We start from the raw sequence: 19,143 nt of genomic DNA, 5'->3' as shown, positions 1-19,143 counted from the left end.
TCACGCGCTCTGAATATTTTTTGTTTGTTTAGTGATAAAGCCTTTTAAGTGACGCCTTAGGAATTTAAAACGGTTAAAGTTCAAAACACTAAAAGGTGTGATACCTCGACTTCTTACACGTATCATTTTTATAGGTAGGTATCAATTTTAACTTGCGTTATAATTTTGTCGCGTTAATTTTTTTAAAGCTTCGATTTTACTTATCAAACACAACGAAACACTTTAAAAAATGAAAAATATACATATACCTAATAGCCTTGAAGAGTTAATGTCTCACTCAACCCAACAATAACTTTTAAAAGAAAGTAACAGACACTGGTTTTATGGCCTTCTAAATAGTAATAAATCACGAAAACATATCAAAGAACTGTCTTCATATCCGTTATGTATGTTTGTCTATTGATATAACAAATTCATAAATCCGCGGCAAAGTAATATTGTGCAGTCGACTTTATAATATTTAGTCTAAAATATATAAATTTGCATCCCATATATTGGTACTTATTTTATCATTCTGCATTGGTATTCTAACAAGAAAAATGTAAAGGTCAGGTTATGATGCGGGCATGATCTATCGTAAGAACTCTTTGTTGTGGCAGTTTTATTTATGCTATTTCTAAATTTTTATTATCTAGTTTTGCGTTTTCATTACAGTGGGTATACCTTATTTGAGCATAGATTTTAAATTGTGGCAAATAAAATTTTTGTTGTGTAAGTGAAGGCCTGGCCTGGGCGCCCGGTTCCCAAGATAGGCTGTGCCTAGTTCGGAGCCGACGTATTTCATTCAATTTCAGTACTTTCAGTTATGTTAGGTTAGTTATCTGGAAGCTTCAATTTGTAAACATATTCTGGTGAATATATGCAAACGATTAGTGTTTGTATTTGACCCAAACCCATGTTTATAACATGGAGTTAAATCGATCAAATCATTACAGACGTGGGTGTGAGTGGGCGAGACGTAAGGTAAACACAAACAGTACGCGTCTTCCGAGTAAGGCATGCCATCAACAACAACATTGCCTCTAGGCAAGGTTGAACTAATTGCCTTACGCAGCGCATTGCTACAGTATTGTATGTATGTACTCTAAAAACAGTACGAAAACACATTCATCACAATTCAGACATTATGTTAGTTCCAGTTTAGTCTCTTTAGTTCTTAGTTTAATTTATTTTTGTTAGTCATAATTTGTTTTTAGGATTATTAGGAAAAAAAAAATATATACACAAAATATTATTAAAGAAATATAGTGTTACTGTTATGGGTAACTTAACAAATACTTGCATGGTAATCCCTCGAATTCTCAAAAGTAATTAACATTAATTTATATATCAATCTAGTTTATTAAACTAGTTTAGTAGATATCTGTCGCTCTAAATCACATTGCAATGCATCGTCGGGTTTCATTTGTATTGGAATAAGAGACTAATGACATTATTAAGGGCATGACCTGAGCAGCAGCGGTCTTTCAGACCGTTCACGTTTTATGGTGTATGTAATAAAAACTGGGTGTGCTATTTATACTAAGGTACCTACTTAATAAAAATCTTAACAAAAACCATAAAAATTATCCACTTCTAAAACAATTATTCGTAAAAAAACAAAACATATCCCCCTTATTCATAAACGCGCTACAAACCTCAATTAGCTAATAATCGTTTGTCCTTATCTGTCTTTTTGACTTATGTATTTGTAAGAAAGGGATAAAACATAATTTAACTCTGATTTAGTTAACCCGTAAAGTATTATGAATAAAGGGATAATCCGTGAATTTAAAGAACGCCAGCATACCATACTGTAGTGCACAGTCTACTGCGTCCCAGAGCAGGAAGCTAGTCCATGATCTGCTGACGTTAGTTTTGCAACAGCCACAAAACTGCGTGACTCGTTCGCCAATGACTAATCCATTCATCATTCATTCAAAGCCACTTAATACGATTAGGTTCACAATTTTAATTAAAACGTGTAATAATTCGAACTGTCCGAGTAATTTGTTAGGTACTTTTAAAAATTGTAGGTGTTCAAAGTCCAGACATAAAATGCATCTACAATTTGTACATTGTCGATGTGATATATGAGTAAAACGTGGACTGTGATGAAATTGTTTCCATCGTCTTACCTTAGTAATTTTAAAAATAATTATTGTTCAAACATACTAACTCTAGTGTTATTATTTTAACAGTTAGCTCAAAGTTACAGTCAACTTACTGTTATGATATCGAAGTCAATTTAGATTAGAGTATATTTACATTCAGATTTGGATACGACGTTCAAAAGCTCATGACGAATTCATTTTATAGTTTCTTCTTTAATAAATGCGTAGGTATGCATTTTCCGAGGCTTTCTCGAGACGGGCTCTTAGCCTACAGGAAGTAATACCGTTCTTATGCACTTCAACTATCTGTAGAAAGTATCGATTGCGCAAGAACCAATACAGCTTGAGCTCTGCTTCTTTCCCTCGATTCTCTATACATAGTTTCGGTTTCTGGCACCAACGGATATACCCGGATTTCTTCTTACGCTGGCTGGCCGTTTCATTTGTTTTCAGGGTTTCAGATAAAATTTTCATTTCAATGGTTTGTTTAGAGGATTACAGACTCTATTCCGTAAGTAGGAAGCGTTGTCATGATTGAAAATATAAATTGTTGTTTCATTGTTTTGGCGTGGAAATGTTTGATAATGTTTAATTGAAGCAATTGGCCATGGTAAGAAATTTCCATAATAGGTCTTGTTGATAAATACTTAAGTATTCTGGTTCTGGAAGGTTGAGTGTAGATATATGTAGTAGGGTACTTTAAGTACTTAGCATCTAAATAGTATTGTAATTTAGATTAGGTAAATACTTGTTTAAAGGTTGGAAGATAACAAAACGACACGTGTTTCTATTACACATGGGTAGGTATTTATATAGGCACTACGGTATGCCGCTAATTTTGTTATTTTACTTTTTTAAGGTTGTCTTCTAAGGTTGGCACCTTCTCTTTTTGGAACAGCTTTGGCATGCTACCGACTTGTTTTAAAAAAGGCATGAAAATGTGGAAAGGTTTGATCTCATCTCAATACCATCGGCCATCAGTCATACTGTTTGGCTCCAAAAATATTTATTGTAACATCTGTTTGCAGTCGATGACCTGACCTGATATTGTTTTAACTTCTTTGTTTAAGAAATATGCAAAAATATATTTATAGCAAATCAGAGTAAAACCATATGTTGCCAGAAAAACTTCGGAGATGAAATATACAGTGTGTAAGTCTAATACGGGCGATAAATTAAATCGGACATAGTATTCATTAGTGTAATCATGAAGTAAAAGGTTTTTTTAAGTTGCAGTTCATTACGAGCCCATAATTATTTTTTTTTAAATTTCTCAGCAGCAATGTACTGTAAACATGGTTGCGGTACCGAAATGTCAAATGTTCATTAGCAATACAACAATAGCATTTACAAACTTACCTATCTGGAGGAACATTCACAATACATGTTAGCATTACACTGCGTTTAATGTTTTGTAGTTATTTTGGTAGATTAAAGTACTACTAGGCGTGTTAAAAGATATTAAATCTTATTTATTTATCATGTTTATCAACAAGAAACTGACTTCATTTTAATCAGTCACGATAACAGCACTTGACGTGATTATTTCTAATCTGAGCAATAGACAAGCACCTTTGATAGCACACCTTTTTTGAAAATTCATTTAATATCAGTATCTCTTAAGTGATTATTGTGTATTCATTTCGTATTTAATTTGCCTGATTTTTTATACCAGGATGGCGGAAAATAAGCATACGGCCCGCCTAATAGTTGTACAGTTATTACCAAAATTATTTCGAGAATTAACTAAACCGTCTAAACACCACAAAACTTGGTACATTGTGTGAAAACGTGGCAAACTCTTTGGTGGAATTGCAAGTTTCTTATTTTATTTCAACTCTGATTTGACAATGTCAGTCTTTCGATTCAAAAGTAATCGTATGTTATAAAAATGCCTCGTTTAACAACTTTTACTGCTCCTGAATTAATGGACATGATTTTAATTTACGGTGAAACACTACAAAATGGTCATCGAGCGCTAGCTGTGTACAGAGAGCGATTCCCTCATCGGGTTGTACCAAGAAACGCTCGAGTAATTGTAAACGCGATACAGCGAGCTCGCGAAGGATTGCCCGTAACTGGAAGGGTGGAGGGAGCAGCTATTCACGATGAGCTTCCAGTTCCATTGCAAGACCGAATCCTTCGCCATTTTGCACTTAATCCTGAAAGTAGTACAAGGGATGCAGGAAGACGATTTAATACGAGTTGTTATTTTAAGGAGTCAATCAAACGTCGTTGCGAAACCTGTTCTGAAATACAAGGAAGGCACATCGAGAATAGGTATTTGCGGCGAAACCGGCAAAACTAAACTCAGGTTTCTCAGAATTTGTATTGTTGTAAATTGTGTTTTTTAGTTTTCTTTTTTAGTTGGTTTTCTTTAGAAGTATTTCAGCAACTTCAGTAAATTTCAGTTGTAATTTCAATGGGTCGTTATTAAAATAAATGATTGCTTTAATAAGATTTTTTGATGTAATTTGATTTTAAACTAGGTAGTCATTTCGTCAGATAAAAAACATCATACTTATTTATTATTTACCCACTCATGACAGTTAATGACATTACATACGCAATAGGAGTTTTTGAAAGTAACTGTCAACGAGCGTTTAACGTGAGTGTGTTTGCATTACATTGCGGGCTGAATTATTTTGTATGGACAAAATTATTGTTGCAACTTTAAGTCAATGTTATCTAATTACCTTTACTTTGTCTTATACTAACCACCGTTAAGAGATTCGCCATTATTAGACTTACACACTGTATAATAAATAATCATTTTTATGAATAGTAAACACAATAATTGGACATTGATTAGCTTACTATGGCAGATGTACCTGGTTAAATGCCACAATCATTAGCTCCTTTGCTACTACATTCGCTACGAGCGTAGCGAATCTATTATATTAGAAGAGATTCTAATAAAATAGATTCACGAGCGTAGCGAAAGATCGCTTGCACGAGACTCAAAATAAACACTCGAAGAAATATCAGTCTTATTTGCTCTTATGTTGTACAAATATGTAACAATTTTTTTTGTATATTTGTGAAGTTTGAAGTCGATTACGATATAAGCTCAATTCGTGATATTAGGCGTTTATCACGCTGATTCCGGGTGGTGATCTGATTCCGTTGATGGTGTGATATTCCACCTCACCTAATGCGACTTTAAAACCGCAGGTCGCAGTATCGTGCTCGTACACTGGTACGCTCACTGGAGTTTCTTGGAAAAATGTGCCAAAATATAATTTGATATTTAGGTATCAGTTGCCTTTCGGTGAAAAAAACATAGCGAAGAATCCGGACTAATCGCAATAATCCCATTTGAGTTGGCAGGGCTTGACTGTCGCTTTCGGAATAATTAGTGTTTGCACCAATTCCTGGGACCCTAGGCTCTTAGTTTAAAACCTGGAAAGCGCTAAGATTCATCAAACAGTTTCTTTTTTTAAATCTGAACGGCTGCCCTATATGTTTCTAAATAATATATGTATATACCTACTTAATTAATTTTATTTTTATTTTATTGATTCATAAAACTTACACAGCATTACAGCGGACTAATACACTGTGAAATTTATAATAGACAGTATTTATACAAACAAGGTACACGATACAGTCTAGAAAGGACAAACAGAACAAAATGTCAGAAAGACTAATACAAGACAGATGATTCACGCTTATCTAACGCCTCACAGAACTTCATACATTCTTTACACAGATCCATCCAACTACTTGCAAATACATCACATTCCGGTACTGATGCGAGGAGCGCATTAATATATTGTAGAGCGCGGACAAGTGGTGATTTGCCATGGGACATAGTGCGTGTTTTAGGCACATCTAATAGGTGATGACTTCGTGGTCGAAAATTAAATTGGGCCTTCTTAGCCATAGATGGAAAGAACAGGCGTACGAGCTGTGCAACCAATTCAGGGCAGTCCGAGTTCCCTCGTAAGACATTACATACAGTGGTTAAGATCCCGTAGTTACGCCTTACCTCTAAGGAATTAAACCCTAAAACGGTAATAACCGTGCATCTTTTTATACAGGAACCGCAGAAAGGCTTTCTGGACTTTTGCCAGAAGCAAGATGTACTTGTCCTCATGCGGGTTCCACACGACCGATGCGGCTTCAAGTTTACTCCGGACTAACGCAGTGTACACTAATTTAATAGCCCTGACGTCATCGAAATCTCGCGCATTCCGAACCACAAACCCTAACCTCCGATAGCAATTTGTAGCCAACGCTTTCATATGCTCATGAAAGTTGAGCTGCATGTCGAGGATAACACCCAAATCGCGTATTGACTCGACACGAGTTATGGGATCAGGACCTAGCAGGTATTGAGCGAATATGGGACTATTGGCACGGCTAAAAGTCATCACGGAGCACTTTGATTTGTTAAAGAGGAGCTTGTTGTTAATGCTCCATTGATGAAGGCGATCAATATCCTCCTGCAAAGACGCGCAGTCGGACAATAGGCCTGATGACAAATTTTGAAAACCCTTTTAATATCGTCGGTACACTTGTATTAGTTCCGAAAAACACTATATTTTAGTTATACTCATAAGATTTAACATGATAATTGCATTTTATTATAGCTAGTTTAAACTTCGCGCGAAAACGCCTCGCATGCCATTTGTGACGTCATCATTTGGTTGGTGGCAGGGTGGTAGATATTGTTTACATACTTACAGTTACGAATTTCCCTTGAATCCGAATGATATTGTTAATTCAGCACCATATATTACGATTAGGGATGATAAATACATTACAAAAATTTATCACAATAACTCATTTTACACAAAAACTCTCACACGGTTGCAGTTTAAGATGAATTATTTAGATACATGTAAATTTTGAGTGAAAATCACCGAACGCCGGTTTTACTTTTTAATTTTTCATTTTTTCTAGTTACGACAGCCAACACGGCAATGATAGTTCCATTCAGCCAAATAATTAAAAAAGTTTGTTGTTGAAATATAGTATTATTTAGCATTTTATTTAAATAATAACAAATAGATATCTACTTTATATCGTGTAATAATATTTTTTGGACGTAATAAATGTTTAGTGGCGAAATAACATTTTTTTTTGCACCTTTCGAACTCTTTGGTGCCCACGCATAGATTTCGGTCAATGAGGTTGTCTATGTTGCTCTAAGAAATATGTTATGGGTTGATGACGTCACTGTTTGGAACGTTTCTGATTGGCGTTTCAGTAAAAATGGCCGATTGGAGAATTTTGCACTTTTATTTTATTGAATATATTAATAATCCTTCAGTTTATACTGAGATTGGGCCATTTTTTAGAATCATATTAACATATATGTTTCGTTGAAACCATTATTTCCATGATTCTTTGTTACTTGCAACAGGCCTATTGCTGCACTCCATAAATGAGCTTAAGGTCGTCGGCATATAACAAACATCTGGCATGCTTAGGGACTGCAGCTAAGTCATTTATCATTAAGCCAAAGAGAAACGGACCTAAAATTGAACCCTGACTGACTCCGGAATGTGTGTGGTAGGGTTTCGATACGAAGCATCCGTGCTGCAAGTACTGCTGTCGATCGCGCAGATAACTGGCAAACAACCGGAACAACTTCGGTGAGAAGCCAACGCTACGTAGCAGTATGTCGTTATCCACGCGTTAATCTGACGCGCACAACCAATTGGGGTCAAACTTGCTTTTATGTCTGAAATAACTTTTAGATACTTTTGCGGGGTGGCCAGATTAAGGGAAGGCAAATTCATCATTCTTGGTGCTTTAAAAATTGAGCCTCAAATGTAAAAAAAAAATGGTAAAAGCTTTAATTTATTCTAACCATAATCGCTTAAATTTCGTATATTTAGTAAGTTGTTCCTTTAGAATTTGAGTTTAACTTTATCTGACACGCTGTATAGGTACTACTGTAAGATATTTGTTGAAAATATAACCTTAAAAAAAGTAACACAGATTTCAAAAAGAATAAAATATTAGTCTGTTTGAGAAACGGAAAACGGTGAAAAATAGAGATAATACTCCTAAAAATACGTGTCATACTCATTAGATTCGTAATGATGTTTAGAAAAATGTGTTCTAAGCGTGTATTAGCACACAAAAAATATCAAAAGTTATAAACAAAAAAAGGGGGAAAAAAGTAGATATTTTGTATTTCCCCAATGTTTCAAAAAGTATTTATATTTAAGAAACCAAAATTAATATTATAAATAGGAGGATATTTCCAATCAAACATTCCATACTTACAGAACTTATTCAACGCTGAACACAGCCCTCCGCGCCTCATTTTCAGGAAACGCGCGCGGCGTAAAAAAGCATTACGTAACATTAAATATAATTTTAAAAGTATTAAATTTCCTTGAAAATTAAAACAAAAATATGGTGTATTAACAAATTGTCAACAAATGTAATACTTGTAGACATTTATCTTAAAGTAATTTTTTCAACGAGTTAGGCAATTGTCAATGAACAAAATTTTCTCGAAATTCCTTCTTTTTTGAAAACAAAAAAAAATGTATAAATAACTATTGTAAAATTTTGTTGCTTTCTAGAGCCCTTCTCATATACATGCTTAATAAGATTACGTTATAAAAATTCTGAAAAAAATAATAGTTTGGTTATAATATTGTTTTATATTTTACAATTTTACCTTGATTTTTCGTTTTTCGTCAATTTTCTATGTTATTCTAAAACTGATTTTAAGCAAAGTATTAACTTTATTAAAAAATTTATAATGTCATCTTATTAAGCATGTATATGAGAAGGGCTCTAGAAAGCAACAATATTTTACAATATATAGTTATTTATACTTTCTTTTTTCGTTTTCAGTAAAGAAGGATGGTCGAGAAAATTTTGTTGATTAACAATTGCATAACTTGTTGAAAAAATAACTTTAAGATAAATTTATACAAGTCGTACATTTGTTAACATGTTTTAAATGCAACATAATTTAAAAAAATAATTCAATCAATATTTAATATATATATATATATATATATATATATATATATATATATATATATATATATATATATATATATATATATATATATATATATATATTTTAATCTACGTATTTTAAAAGGAACCTTTATCAAACGGGACATGTCGGCTCCGTTGGGCCTCTACATTATATGAGTTTCAATAAATGTTATACTAGTTATCAGAAAAATGGTACACTAATTTTGCAGTTTTAGACAGGGGTTCCGCCAAAATCGACTGAAAAACCCCAACATCAATTTCTTTATAGCCCCCAGCTTCAAATAATTGTGCACTCTTGACTCGAGTCCGGACACATTCCATTAAGAAGTGCTGTACATCTTCGACGGAGCCGCAGATATCGCAGTTGGGCGACTCTGCTTTCCCCATCAGATGAGCAAACTTATTTAATGGAATGTGACCGGACCGAAGCCTGTGGGCACGTACAATATTCGCCCGGTTTACGTCAGCTACTTCCCACCAGGGTATCCGAGGAGGCTCACATTGAATGGTCTTGTACCAGATTCCTTTTTCCTGCGATCTTTCATCAAAGAACTCCTTCCAGCGGCCATACATTTTACTTTTATACTTTGCGACTATTTCTGAGAAGTCTGGAACGACATCAACCTCAGTTCCCTCAGAAGTAGCCGCTGCCGCCAACCGGTCAGCCTCCTCGTTTCCCACCAGGCCGATATGTGACGGAACCCACTGTATTTTCAAATATATCTTTATAATTATATTTAATGTTACGTAATCGTTTTTTCACGCCACTCGCGTTTCTCGAAAATGAGGCGCGGAGGGCTGTGTTCAGCGTTGAATAAAAAGTATAAATAATGGAGATACAGTTTCTGCAAGTAAGGAATGTTTGATTGGAAATATCTTCCTCTTTTATAATATTAATTTTGGTTACTTAAATATTAATACTTTTTGAGATATTGGGGAAATAAAAAATATCAACTAATTTCCCCCTTTTTTTGTTTATAACTTTTGATATTTTTTGTGTGCTAATACACGCTTCGAATACATTTTTCTAGGCATCATGACGAATCTAATGAGGTATCACACGTATTTTTAGGAGTATTATCTCTATTTTTCACCGTTTTCCGTTTCTCGAACAGTATACATTTTAATACATTTTTCTAGGCATCATGACGAATCTAATGAGGTATCACACGTATTTTAAGGAGTATTATCTCTATTTTTCACCGTTTTCCGTTTCTCGAACAGACTATATAATATTATCCTTTTTATGTGCGCCAACAACTGGTATGTTTGAAGATGATCTATAATAAACTTTGAAACCGGCCAAGTGCGAGTCGGACTCGCACACGAAGGGTTCCGTACCATTATCTATAAAAACGGTCACCCATCCAAGTACTGACCCCGCCCGACGTTGCTTAACTTCGGTCAAAAATCACGTTTGTTGTATGGGAGCCCCACTTAAATCTTTATTTTATTCTGTTTTTAGTATTTGATGTTATAGCGGCAACATACATCAAAATACATCATGTGTGAAAATTTCAACTGTCTAGCTATCACGGTTCGTGAGACACAGCCTGGTGACAGACGGACGGACGGACAGCGGAGTCTTAGTAATAGGGTCCCGTTTTACCCTTTGGGTACGGAACCTATGGTCGAATTGGGTAACCTTTTTTGAAGTCGGTTATAAGATACCTTTCGTGAGCTTTATTTTGATTGTTACTTACTAAAAGCAAACAACATTGATGTTACATTCTGAGAATATGTGAGATACACAAAGCAAATGACTCGTTAGTTTTTGATTTATTTATAAAATTATTTAACTTAACTTAATAGTGAAACATTAACGATATTATACCAACACGCAGCTATCATTCTGCCCATCGCAGCAGTGCATTATTGGATCTTCATAACATTCTCCGGAAAAATTCTCTTATAGGTCCAATTTAAGCTTCTTTGCGTCCCAGAGGGTCCAAAACTGGGGGTTGATGGCACCGTTGAAGGAAGTGACTCAGGGTTTCTGTCATGTGCGTGATCCTGGCTCAGCGAAGACGTGTTCTTCGTCAGACTGCCCTGGAACGATGGGCTCGTTGGTATGGACAGGTCAGCAGAGGATATGATTTCGAAGTGCTTAAGGTGACTCGCGCTGCATAGCGGGGTTTCGACCTGCTCCATCGTGTTTAGGTCTTCTACATTGATGACGTAGGCTTCGTTTCGCTTCGACCATCTGAAAAAAATTTTTCATAAGTATGAGAGATTAAAACAGAGACATAATTGACACTTTCTATACGGCGGCCACCCTGGGATTATCGCGATAATCAACGGCGTGACCCAGCGTTTCCCGTTAGTGTGGCCCCGGCATTACTAGCATTGTTTGTATGTAGGAATGTATACTGTATGTTCGGGTCAAATCTTGCAAGTTAAATTAGACCCACTTTCCATTATTCGATTGAGCTGAAACTTGACATACATATTATGTAACTTGGGTGACAATGCAATATTATGATACCATCGAGTTGATCTGACGATGGACGCAGGAAGTGGTCATAGGAACTGTGTGATAAAACAATGCCACCTAATCGTGTTTGAGTTTGTAAGAATTGTCTCTGTGAGTATTAGTTGCCTGTTGGAAGAAAAGTATAGTCAGCGATAAAAGCTTTTATCAAAAATGAAATATTTGATAAAAACTTATTTCGAAACAAAGTTATTTAGTACCTTAACACATTCTTGAATCTGTACCCCCAGTTTATCTCCTTGGATAAGTAGGAAGTTCGACTTTGTGTCACTGTTCCCATATTCTTAGAAGCTCCAGTCAGACAAACCACGATCTCGAATCTGAAATAAATATGTTGATATTGAAATACCAAATGGATATCGCCGGTGAAATCTCTACTCTACTTTTTAATCAGATAAGGAGACATTTTTGTTACAATCATGCAAGTGACTAGTAGTTAGTCGATCGGTTAGTGTATTAACATCATGGTTAGTGGGTATTTCGTAGGTAGCTCATTGAGTATATTTATTAGGTTACTTGGGTTAGTAGTTATTTAGTTTGTTAGTTACTTCTGGACAGTGGACTTGCCTTAAACTTAAAGCGTGCAAAAATATACTTTATAAAATTTATACGAATTAAATTGTGCTATATATTTTTGTTATTTAATATAAATTACAGTCAGAGTTATTATGGAAATATATATATATATAGGTATGTTATGGATGTTATGACCAGGTGCATTATTAATAAACTACAAAAAAAATGTGAGGAAATAGTAAACAAATAGCAATATACCTATAGTCTATCATGTCCTGAGCAGAAAATTCGTAGAGTGGACTCTCAACGTCGATCACATGTGTTACAGTGATGGGCCACAGCAGGAACGCGCGCGCCTCCTTCAGCTTCAAATGGTGGATGTAGTTCTGCATCATTTCGCCCTCCAGGGTCCTGGCCAGAAATACGATAGAATCAACCACACGTCCTAGCTCTAGCCACTGGTTACTGTCAGGATTTTATGTTCAGTTGCATGTCTCAGTTTGTGTTTTTCATCACAAATGGCTTATTGATAGAAACAATCATCACGTAGGAGTTGTTTGTAAAAGATGAAATTATTTAAGCATGTTTCATAACTGACCTGATTGGTTTGAGCATGTAAGCTGTAACGGTGCTGTCGATCAAGTGTACGTTCAACAGGTCCCACACGCGAAACTGGAGGCACAACTGTCCGTCGCGGAGACATACCTAATAAAAAAAACAAATGAATATAACTTGATTGGTTTGTTTTATTATTACTTGATAGTAATCAAAATGATCGAATCAAACTCTAACGGCCGAATGTTTTAATCAAGTACTAATCACGTTTTAGGTCATTCTATTTACTTATTAATTGATTATGCTCTTTTTCTAAGACACCGGGTATTATTCACAAATCTCAGACGAAAATTCAAATTTTAATGTTTTTTTACGAATGTTAATTTGATAGTTAGGTACTATTTTTCCTATTTCAAAATATGTCTTAGTTTCCTTATTTAATTTTGAGAAAAATCTTGTACTCACTGTTGCTTTCTTGCTAAATCCTACGGATGACACGTGGCGATTCGGTCTTACAAGTTTAGTGAACAACAAACTAGTGAGTCCTCCTGACAATGCCGTGCCAGCCACAATCTGAAATTGAAATATACCCACTAAGTACTTATATCATGCGTTATTTTCTTATACTTCGTAGATCTAGATCTATAACAGTTTACATATATAAATAAGATAATAATATAAGTGTGATCATAATGAATTACCTCTAAAACCATAATAATGATAGCCTCTGGACATTCTTCGCTCGGATACCGGACACCATATCCGATCGTCATCTGTAAAATGAAACATCCAACATAAAATCCTTTCTTTTCCGTTACCACGATTGTTCAATTTAGTCGAATACTATTTGACTAGGTTAGACATTAGGGATTTTGTACTTGAAGAGTATGAAAATTTATTACTAAGCCTCCGCTGTCCGTCTGTCTATCCTCTTAATGAACAAATAATGTATTAATTTACTTTTTGAAATGTTTTTTTTCTTTATTTCAGGCAGCTAGTAGCCCATACATAAATCCATTAATTTATTATGTATTGATACGCTGGAATTCGATTTAACAAAAAAATAGCGATGTTTACTAACTAACTTTCTATTTCTACACGCTTGCAGTCGCAAACCACGTGGTCATGCCTATGAAACAGTAAAACAACGTAGCGTGGTCTGATGAGGTTATGTTTTTATTAGTTCTAGCTATATCTGCATGTCTTGGGGCCGAGGTCAATGACATCTAGGTGTTACATAAATCAAAAAATAAAAATATCTCACCTGCGTTTCCACGGCCATCATCAATAGGCCAGCAAAGGAAGAGGTCCCGATGACGCAATGGTCTTTCCCGTCCCCGATGTCATCGCTGTAGGAGCTGGTCACGGCCAACCAGATGGCCGCGAACGTTAACCAAAAGACAAAGTGGGCTGCCACCATCATCAGGAGTATGAACCGCCATTTTGCGTTGATCTGCAAAATTCATTTCACATATTAAGAACACGTGTTTTTATATGTTACAAACCAACGAAAAACTCAAAAGTTTTTTGAATTTAAATTATGACATTTTGGAATTTAAATCTTCGAATTAGGTAGGTACGTAGGTATGTATAATTTTTTTTATAAATATTCAGACCACTCCAGGTAGCACTCGATGTTACATAACACAATAATCCTTCTCGGAAACCGAAGACAATGTTAAATATGAGAATGCATAATAATAATATGGATGTAGGTATAGGTACTTTTTATAAAATACCTTTTGAACTACTGCCGGGTCGTACTAGCTTGCTCCGTTCTGCCATGTGGTTGGCGGGCGAATAGGTTAGAATCATGTCTCGGAAACTATTTATAAGCTGTGTTATCGTAAACGCACCACGTTTTTTTTAACGTGGCGTTACAACAACCGGTTGTGTAGATATGTCCAAGGGCAAGTCGATAGCATTGATTGACCAGTACAAGTACATCTCCCGTTTACGCATAGTTAGTATGAATCTGTAGGTTCCTTTACGCTGGCTCACATGAGAACTCGGCTCGTCGACAGTCACGGTAATGAACGGCGCTATCAAGGGCCTCATTTAGCGGTGAAAAATATAATCTCGATCAAATATAAACATTAAGTGCTCAGCAGTCTGGTCTCTCGATTCGTAAAGCGGAAACGGGACGGACAATTCAATATGATTTCAGTCTAAACTCAATACGTTCGGTTTTGAATACCTGAGACCCAAGATTTTTTGGGTGGGGATTGATAAAAACGTGACCGGCCTTTTTTTATCACTTCACAAAAAAAGGATCGTTCGGGTTTCATTTAGAAGTAGAAGGCTATCGCCCTCTACAACAATGACTAGTAGGTAACACAACTCCGTATATGAGCCGTGATGGCATTCCATACATTGTTTTAATGATTTTAAGTAAGGTAGGTACCTGACTCATGTAAGTGCCTAACAAAGCCCACTTTTTATAACATTATACCCTTTTTACCAAAACGGTTAGGTACAGTTAATATTAAACATTGTTTTCTAAGGGCCGGTAATCGGTATACACGTTGGTTAGTGTTAAAATGGTGTTAAATGCGTGTTCATATATTTGCTACTTGCGTTAAGTAGCAAATGTATTGTACTCACACTAAAAACAGGCCGTTAGCCAAAGCTGCTATGTATTAATATGTCAATCATTTAATAAATATGTTGTTTCTAACTTACAATTCATAGTTCTATTTTGTGTCTAAAAGTAAATAGAGTGGGACTTACATGGGTCCGATAGCTTAAGTAATAACTAATAATGTATAGTTAGTTTACTGACGACTGTGTTGACGATGTCGCGCGCGTACTTGATGGACTTGGCGGGAATGTTGCTGCGCACGGGCACGTTCTCCTCGCCGTCCTTGCACACCACGCGACGTGAGCGAGTCTTGCGGCCGGCTCTGCGTCTGCAAACAAACTGCTCTTACCAGAATTTCTTTAAGTTAAATATTTGTTTAAATGCCTCTTCGCGGCCGAGGTCACTTGGCTACTTTTTGTTGTCTTCGTGTTGTCTCTTTTGTTAGTATAGAAAATAAGAGACACATAAACATACATCAGTAAACTGGACCTGATTGCTGACAAAACTATAATTAAAGCATAATAAAATCATTTAGGCTTTAAAATATAGCATTATCTAGAGATAGTAGTTATTTGTTTGTTAGGATTAATAGTAGTTAGATTTCTTATACACTATGCAGATTGATAGAACTTTATCCGATATCTTCCAGACAACCTTTGGGTAATAGAAACTATTGCAACTTGGCGGTAGCAGGATAAGGGAAGAAAAAATGCCCTTTTATGATTAGGAGCTGAGTTTTTTTCTATAGTTACTTACATCTAGTAGTACAATTTTGCCAAGTTTTGTTGAAAAATTCCCAGTAGTTCAGCCGGGAAAAAATAAAACCCGATTTCATGAAATATGACTTTTCTCTAAAACTATTAGTTAAACTTTATTAATTTTATCATACCATCTTTTTATCATTTTGGTTAATTAAATAGTATAAATGTCTTGAAAGAAAATTGAGTCTCCATCTTTAATTTTTTTTTAAAACATGTAAGTCAACATTTCAAAACAATGATGTGATGTGTGTGTCAATGTTTTCACTTCTGAAGGAGTGACCACTCTAAACGTCATTTTTTAAAAAGCCTTATTTAACGTTCTGTCAGTCATAGCTTGATGGTTAAAATCTAAAAGCAACAGTGTCAAAAAAAAACAACGGGTTGCACTCCGGGAGTGCCGACAGAAGTGAAAACTCAATGACTAATCCAAAATGTCTGCAGCACTATGTATAATAGGCCTGTTGCAAGTAGCAAAGAATCACGGAAATAATGGTTTCAAAGAAACATATATGTTAATATGATTCAAAAAAATGGCCCAATCTCAGTATAAACTGAAGGATTATTAATATATTCAATAAAATAAAACTGCAAAATTCTCCAATCGGCCATTATTACTGAAACGCCAATCAGAAGCGTTCCAAACAGTGACGTCATCAATCTATAACATATTTCTTAGAGCAACATAGACAACCTCATTGACCGAAATCCATACGTTCTCACCAAAGAGTTCGAAGGTGCAAAAAAAATGTTATTTCGCCACTAAACATTTATTACGTCCAAAAAATATTATTACACGATATAAAGGAGATATCTATTTGTTATTATCTAAATAAAATGCTAAATAATACGATATTTCACAAACAAACTTTTTTAATTATTTGGCTGAATGGAACTATCATTGCCATGTTGGCTGTCGTAACTAGAAAAAATTTAAAATTAAAAAGTAAAACCGGCGCTCGGTGATTTTCACTCAAAATTTACTTGTATCTAAATAATTCATCTTAAATTGCAACCGTGTGAGAGTTTTTGTCCAAAATGAGTTATTGTGATAAATTTTTGTAATGTATTTATCTCCCTAATCGTAATATATGGTGCTGAAATAACAATATCATTCGGATTTAAGGGAAATTCGTAACTGTAAGTATGTAAACAATGTCTACCACCCTACCACCAACTAAATAGTGACGTCACAAATGTCGTGCGAGGCGTTTTCGCGCGAGTTTTAAACTAGCTATAATAAAATGCAATTATTTATGTTAAATCTTATGAGTATAGCTGAAATATTGTGTTTTTCGGAACCAATACAAGTGTACCGACAATAATAAAAGGGATTTCAAAATTTGTCATCAGGCCTATTGACCCATCCTCCTTTCTATTGAAAAACTTTAGTTCCGAAGTTGCTGGTCAGTGAGCTTGTTTAAAATTCGAAATTCAAATTTGTAGCGTTAATTGTTTAAAATTCGAATAGAAATAGTAAAGTTACCTTGCAGACCTCGCATCTAAATATATTTGGTCATGATATTTTGAGTTTTATTCACCAGTACTAGAGTTCACTTTTATTAGCGATTTCTTCAAGATGTAGCTTTATTGAATTATATTTGAGTGATATAAAGTTAGAATGTAACTGTGAGATCCTCGTATTTCAACCCGTACAAGATTAGAACCTTTTTCATGTAATGTCATTGAGTTTTTCTTTATTGATTTAAATGCCATCTAAATGAGTGGCCATCTAAACCTTACGGTCACGTGATCGCCTTACGCTGTCTCGAGTTTTTTCATTTTTTCCCCAACTCAAAAAGTGCCTAAGTAGCGCCGCTAAAGAAGTTTTCACTTCAAAAAGAAGAAATAGGATTGGTTGGATTTTGTTACATTTAGGCTCGTAACGTGTTTTGTGTAGGTACCTACTTACAAAAATTTCTACACCAAAACATAAATTCACAAATCAAATTCGCGGAATTCTAGTGTGCCAATCAATAGTGAGTAATTCAATATCTTATCAAAACATGTCGCCTAATTTTGCCCGTCGTATCTATTTATTTATGATAATTTTTAAAGGACTTATGATTTAAATTTAAAGTATGTATACTTACAATATAAGTCGAAAATGTTATTTGTATTTATTATATTATATTTAAACTTTATGCACAAAAGAATTTGCAAATGGTGGACTTAACTTCTTTCTTTACCAGTAAGCCATAGAACGTAGAACGTTGAGTTGGTGCAGAAGAAAATACAATATTCAGTGTCGTAGAAATATTATTACTTACTTACCGATGTCTATTTTCCTTCTTCTTCCGTTTGCCCAGTCGCGATGAATAACCCTGAGAAGGCGGTCCTGTGTAATGGTCGTTCTCGTACACGCTCTCTACTACCTCAATTGTATCATATATATTGTCACTCGTCACATTAGAGCTTACTAAAGGTCTTGTTGACGCATCTGAAAAATTTCTTGTCGTTCCAGTAGTAGGGCTATCAGTTTCCACGTCTATTGTCATCACTAGACCCTGGCATTGGTCATCTTCGCTGGAGCACAGCGAGCTCCCAGTAACAAAACTTTGAGTTGACGGTACTACTTGAGTATCATAATTTATCTGTACTGCTGGGAAAGCGATTTCTTTTCCTTCTATTTGTGATATCCTGTATTGTTTTTTCAATTCCTCGTTATTGTATACATCAGTGTCGACGATGCGCGGTATTTCTATGGACTAGCGCTTAGAGACATTTCCAATTGCTTCGGAGTAGCTAAGAGACCGTTCTAGAGCGCGGCTACGGCTTCCTCGCCTGCTCTCAGGCTCAAAAGTAGGACCTAGGTTCATTTTGACATAGATTTTGCTTTTGAAGTCAAAACAATAACTAGAATAGAATATGAGTACGAGTATGGATCGCAGTTGGAATCTAATCTGCAATTGTAAATAAGGTACTTCAATGTTCTTTGTTTGAATGTCTGTTTATATGTTAGTAAACTATAATATTGCTCACTTTTATTATTTACTGCCTATAACTAGCACTGTAACTGATTCGTGTATAATACCACTTTTCTATTGATGGTTATGCTGTACTTCACACATATTAATACTATTTTCTTCCGAAATCACTAGCTAGTTAATTCATCGATACTTTAAAGTGTGTTGTACTAAAGGATCGTAAAACAGAACTATAGCTATGTTA

At 35.1% G+C, this 19,143-nt stretch overlaps 1 protein-coding gene across 1 annotated transcript; it reads right to left on the bottom strand.

Annotated features, from left to right (window-relative positions):
• Positions 1-10,833: 10,833 nt before the first annotated feature.
• On the bottom strand, positions 10,834-18,796 carry LOC134804193 (G protein-activated inward rectifier potassium channel 3-like). Its single transcript, XM_063777142.1, has 9 exons — positions 18,247-18,796; positions 15,416-15,542; positions 13,898-14,086; positions 13,335-13,406; positions 13,099-13,206; positions 12,677-12,783; positions 12,337-12,489; positions 11,763-11,882; positions 10,834-11,274 (listed from the first exon to the last, which is right to left on the bottom strand). Exons 1-9 carry the CDS (start codon positions 18,468-18,470, stop codon positions 10,944-10,946), a joined length of 1,431 nt encoding a protein of 476 aa, XP_063633212.1. The 5' UTR covers positions 18,471-18,796; the 3' UTR covers positions 10,834-10,943.
• Positions 18,797-19,143: the final 347 nt, after the last annotated feature.

The sequence above is a fragment of the Cydia splendana genome, chromosome 2, assembly GCF_910591565.1.
Source record: "Cydia splendana chromosome 2, ilCydSple1.2, whole genome shotgun sequence".
Classification (NCBI taxonomy): Eukaryota; Metazoa; Arthropoda; class Insecta; order Lepidoptera; family Tortricidae; genus Cydia; species Cydia splendana.
The sequence above is the reverse complement of the archived record's forward strand: the minus strand, read 5'-3'. Positions and strand labels throughout refer to the sequence as shown.

What these genes read in the sequence shown, in the direction of transcription:
- LOC134804193 (XM_063777142.1), bottom strand. Translation starts at nt 18,470, where the DNA reads ATGACAATAGACGTGGAAACTGATAGCCCTACTACTGGAACGACAAGA. An exon ending in GCGACATCGTCAACACAGTC is followed by an intron (nt 14,087 to 15,415) that starts GTCAGTAAACTA and finishes TGAATTTTGCAG; the next exon opens with ATCAACGCAAAATGGCGGTT. An exon ending in TGATGGCCGTGGAAACGCAG is followed by an intron (nt 13,407 to 13,897) that starts GTGAGATATTTT and finishes TTCATTTTACAG; the next exon opens with ATGACGATCGGATATGGTGT.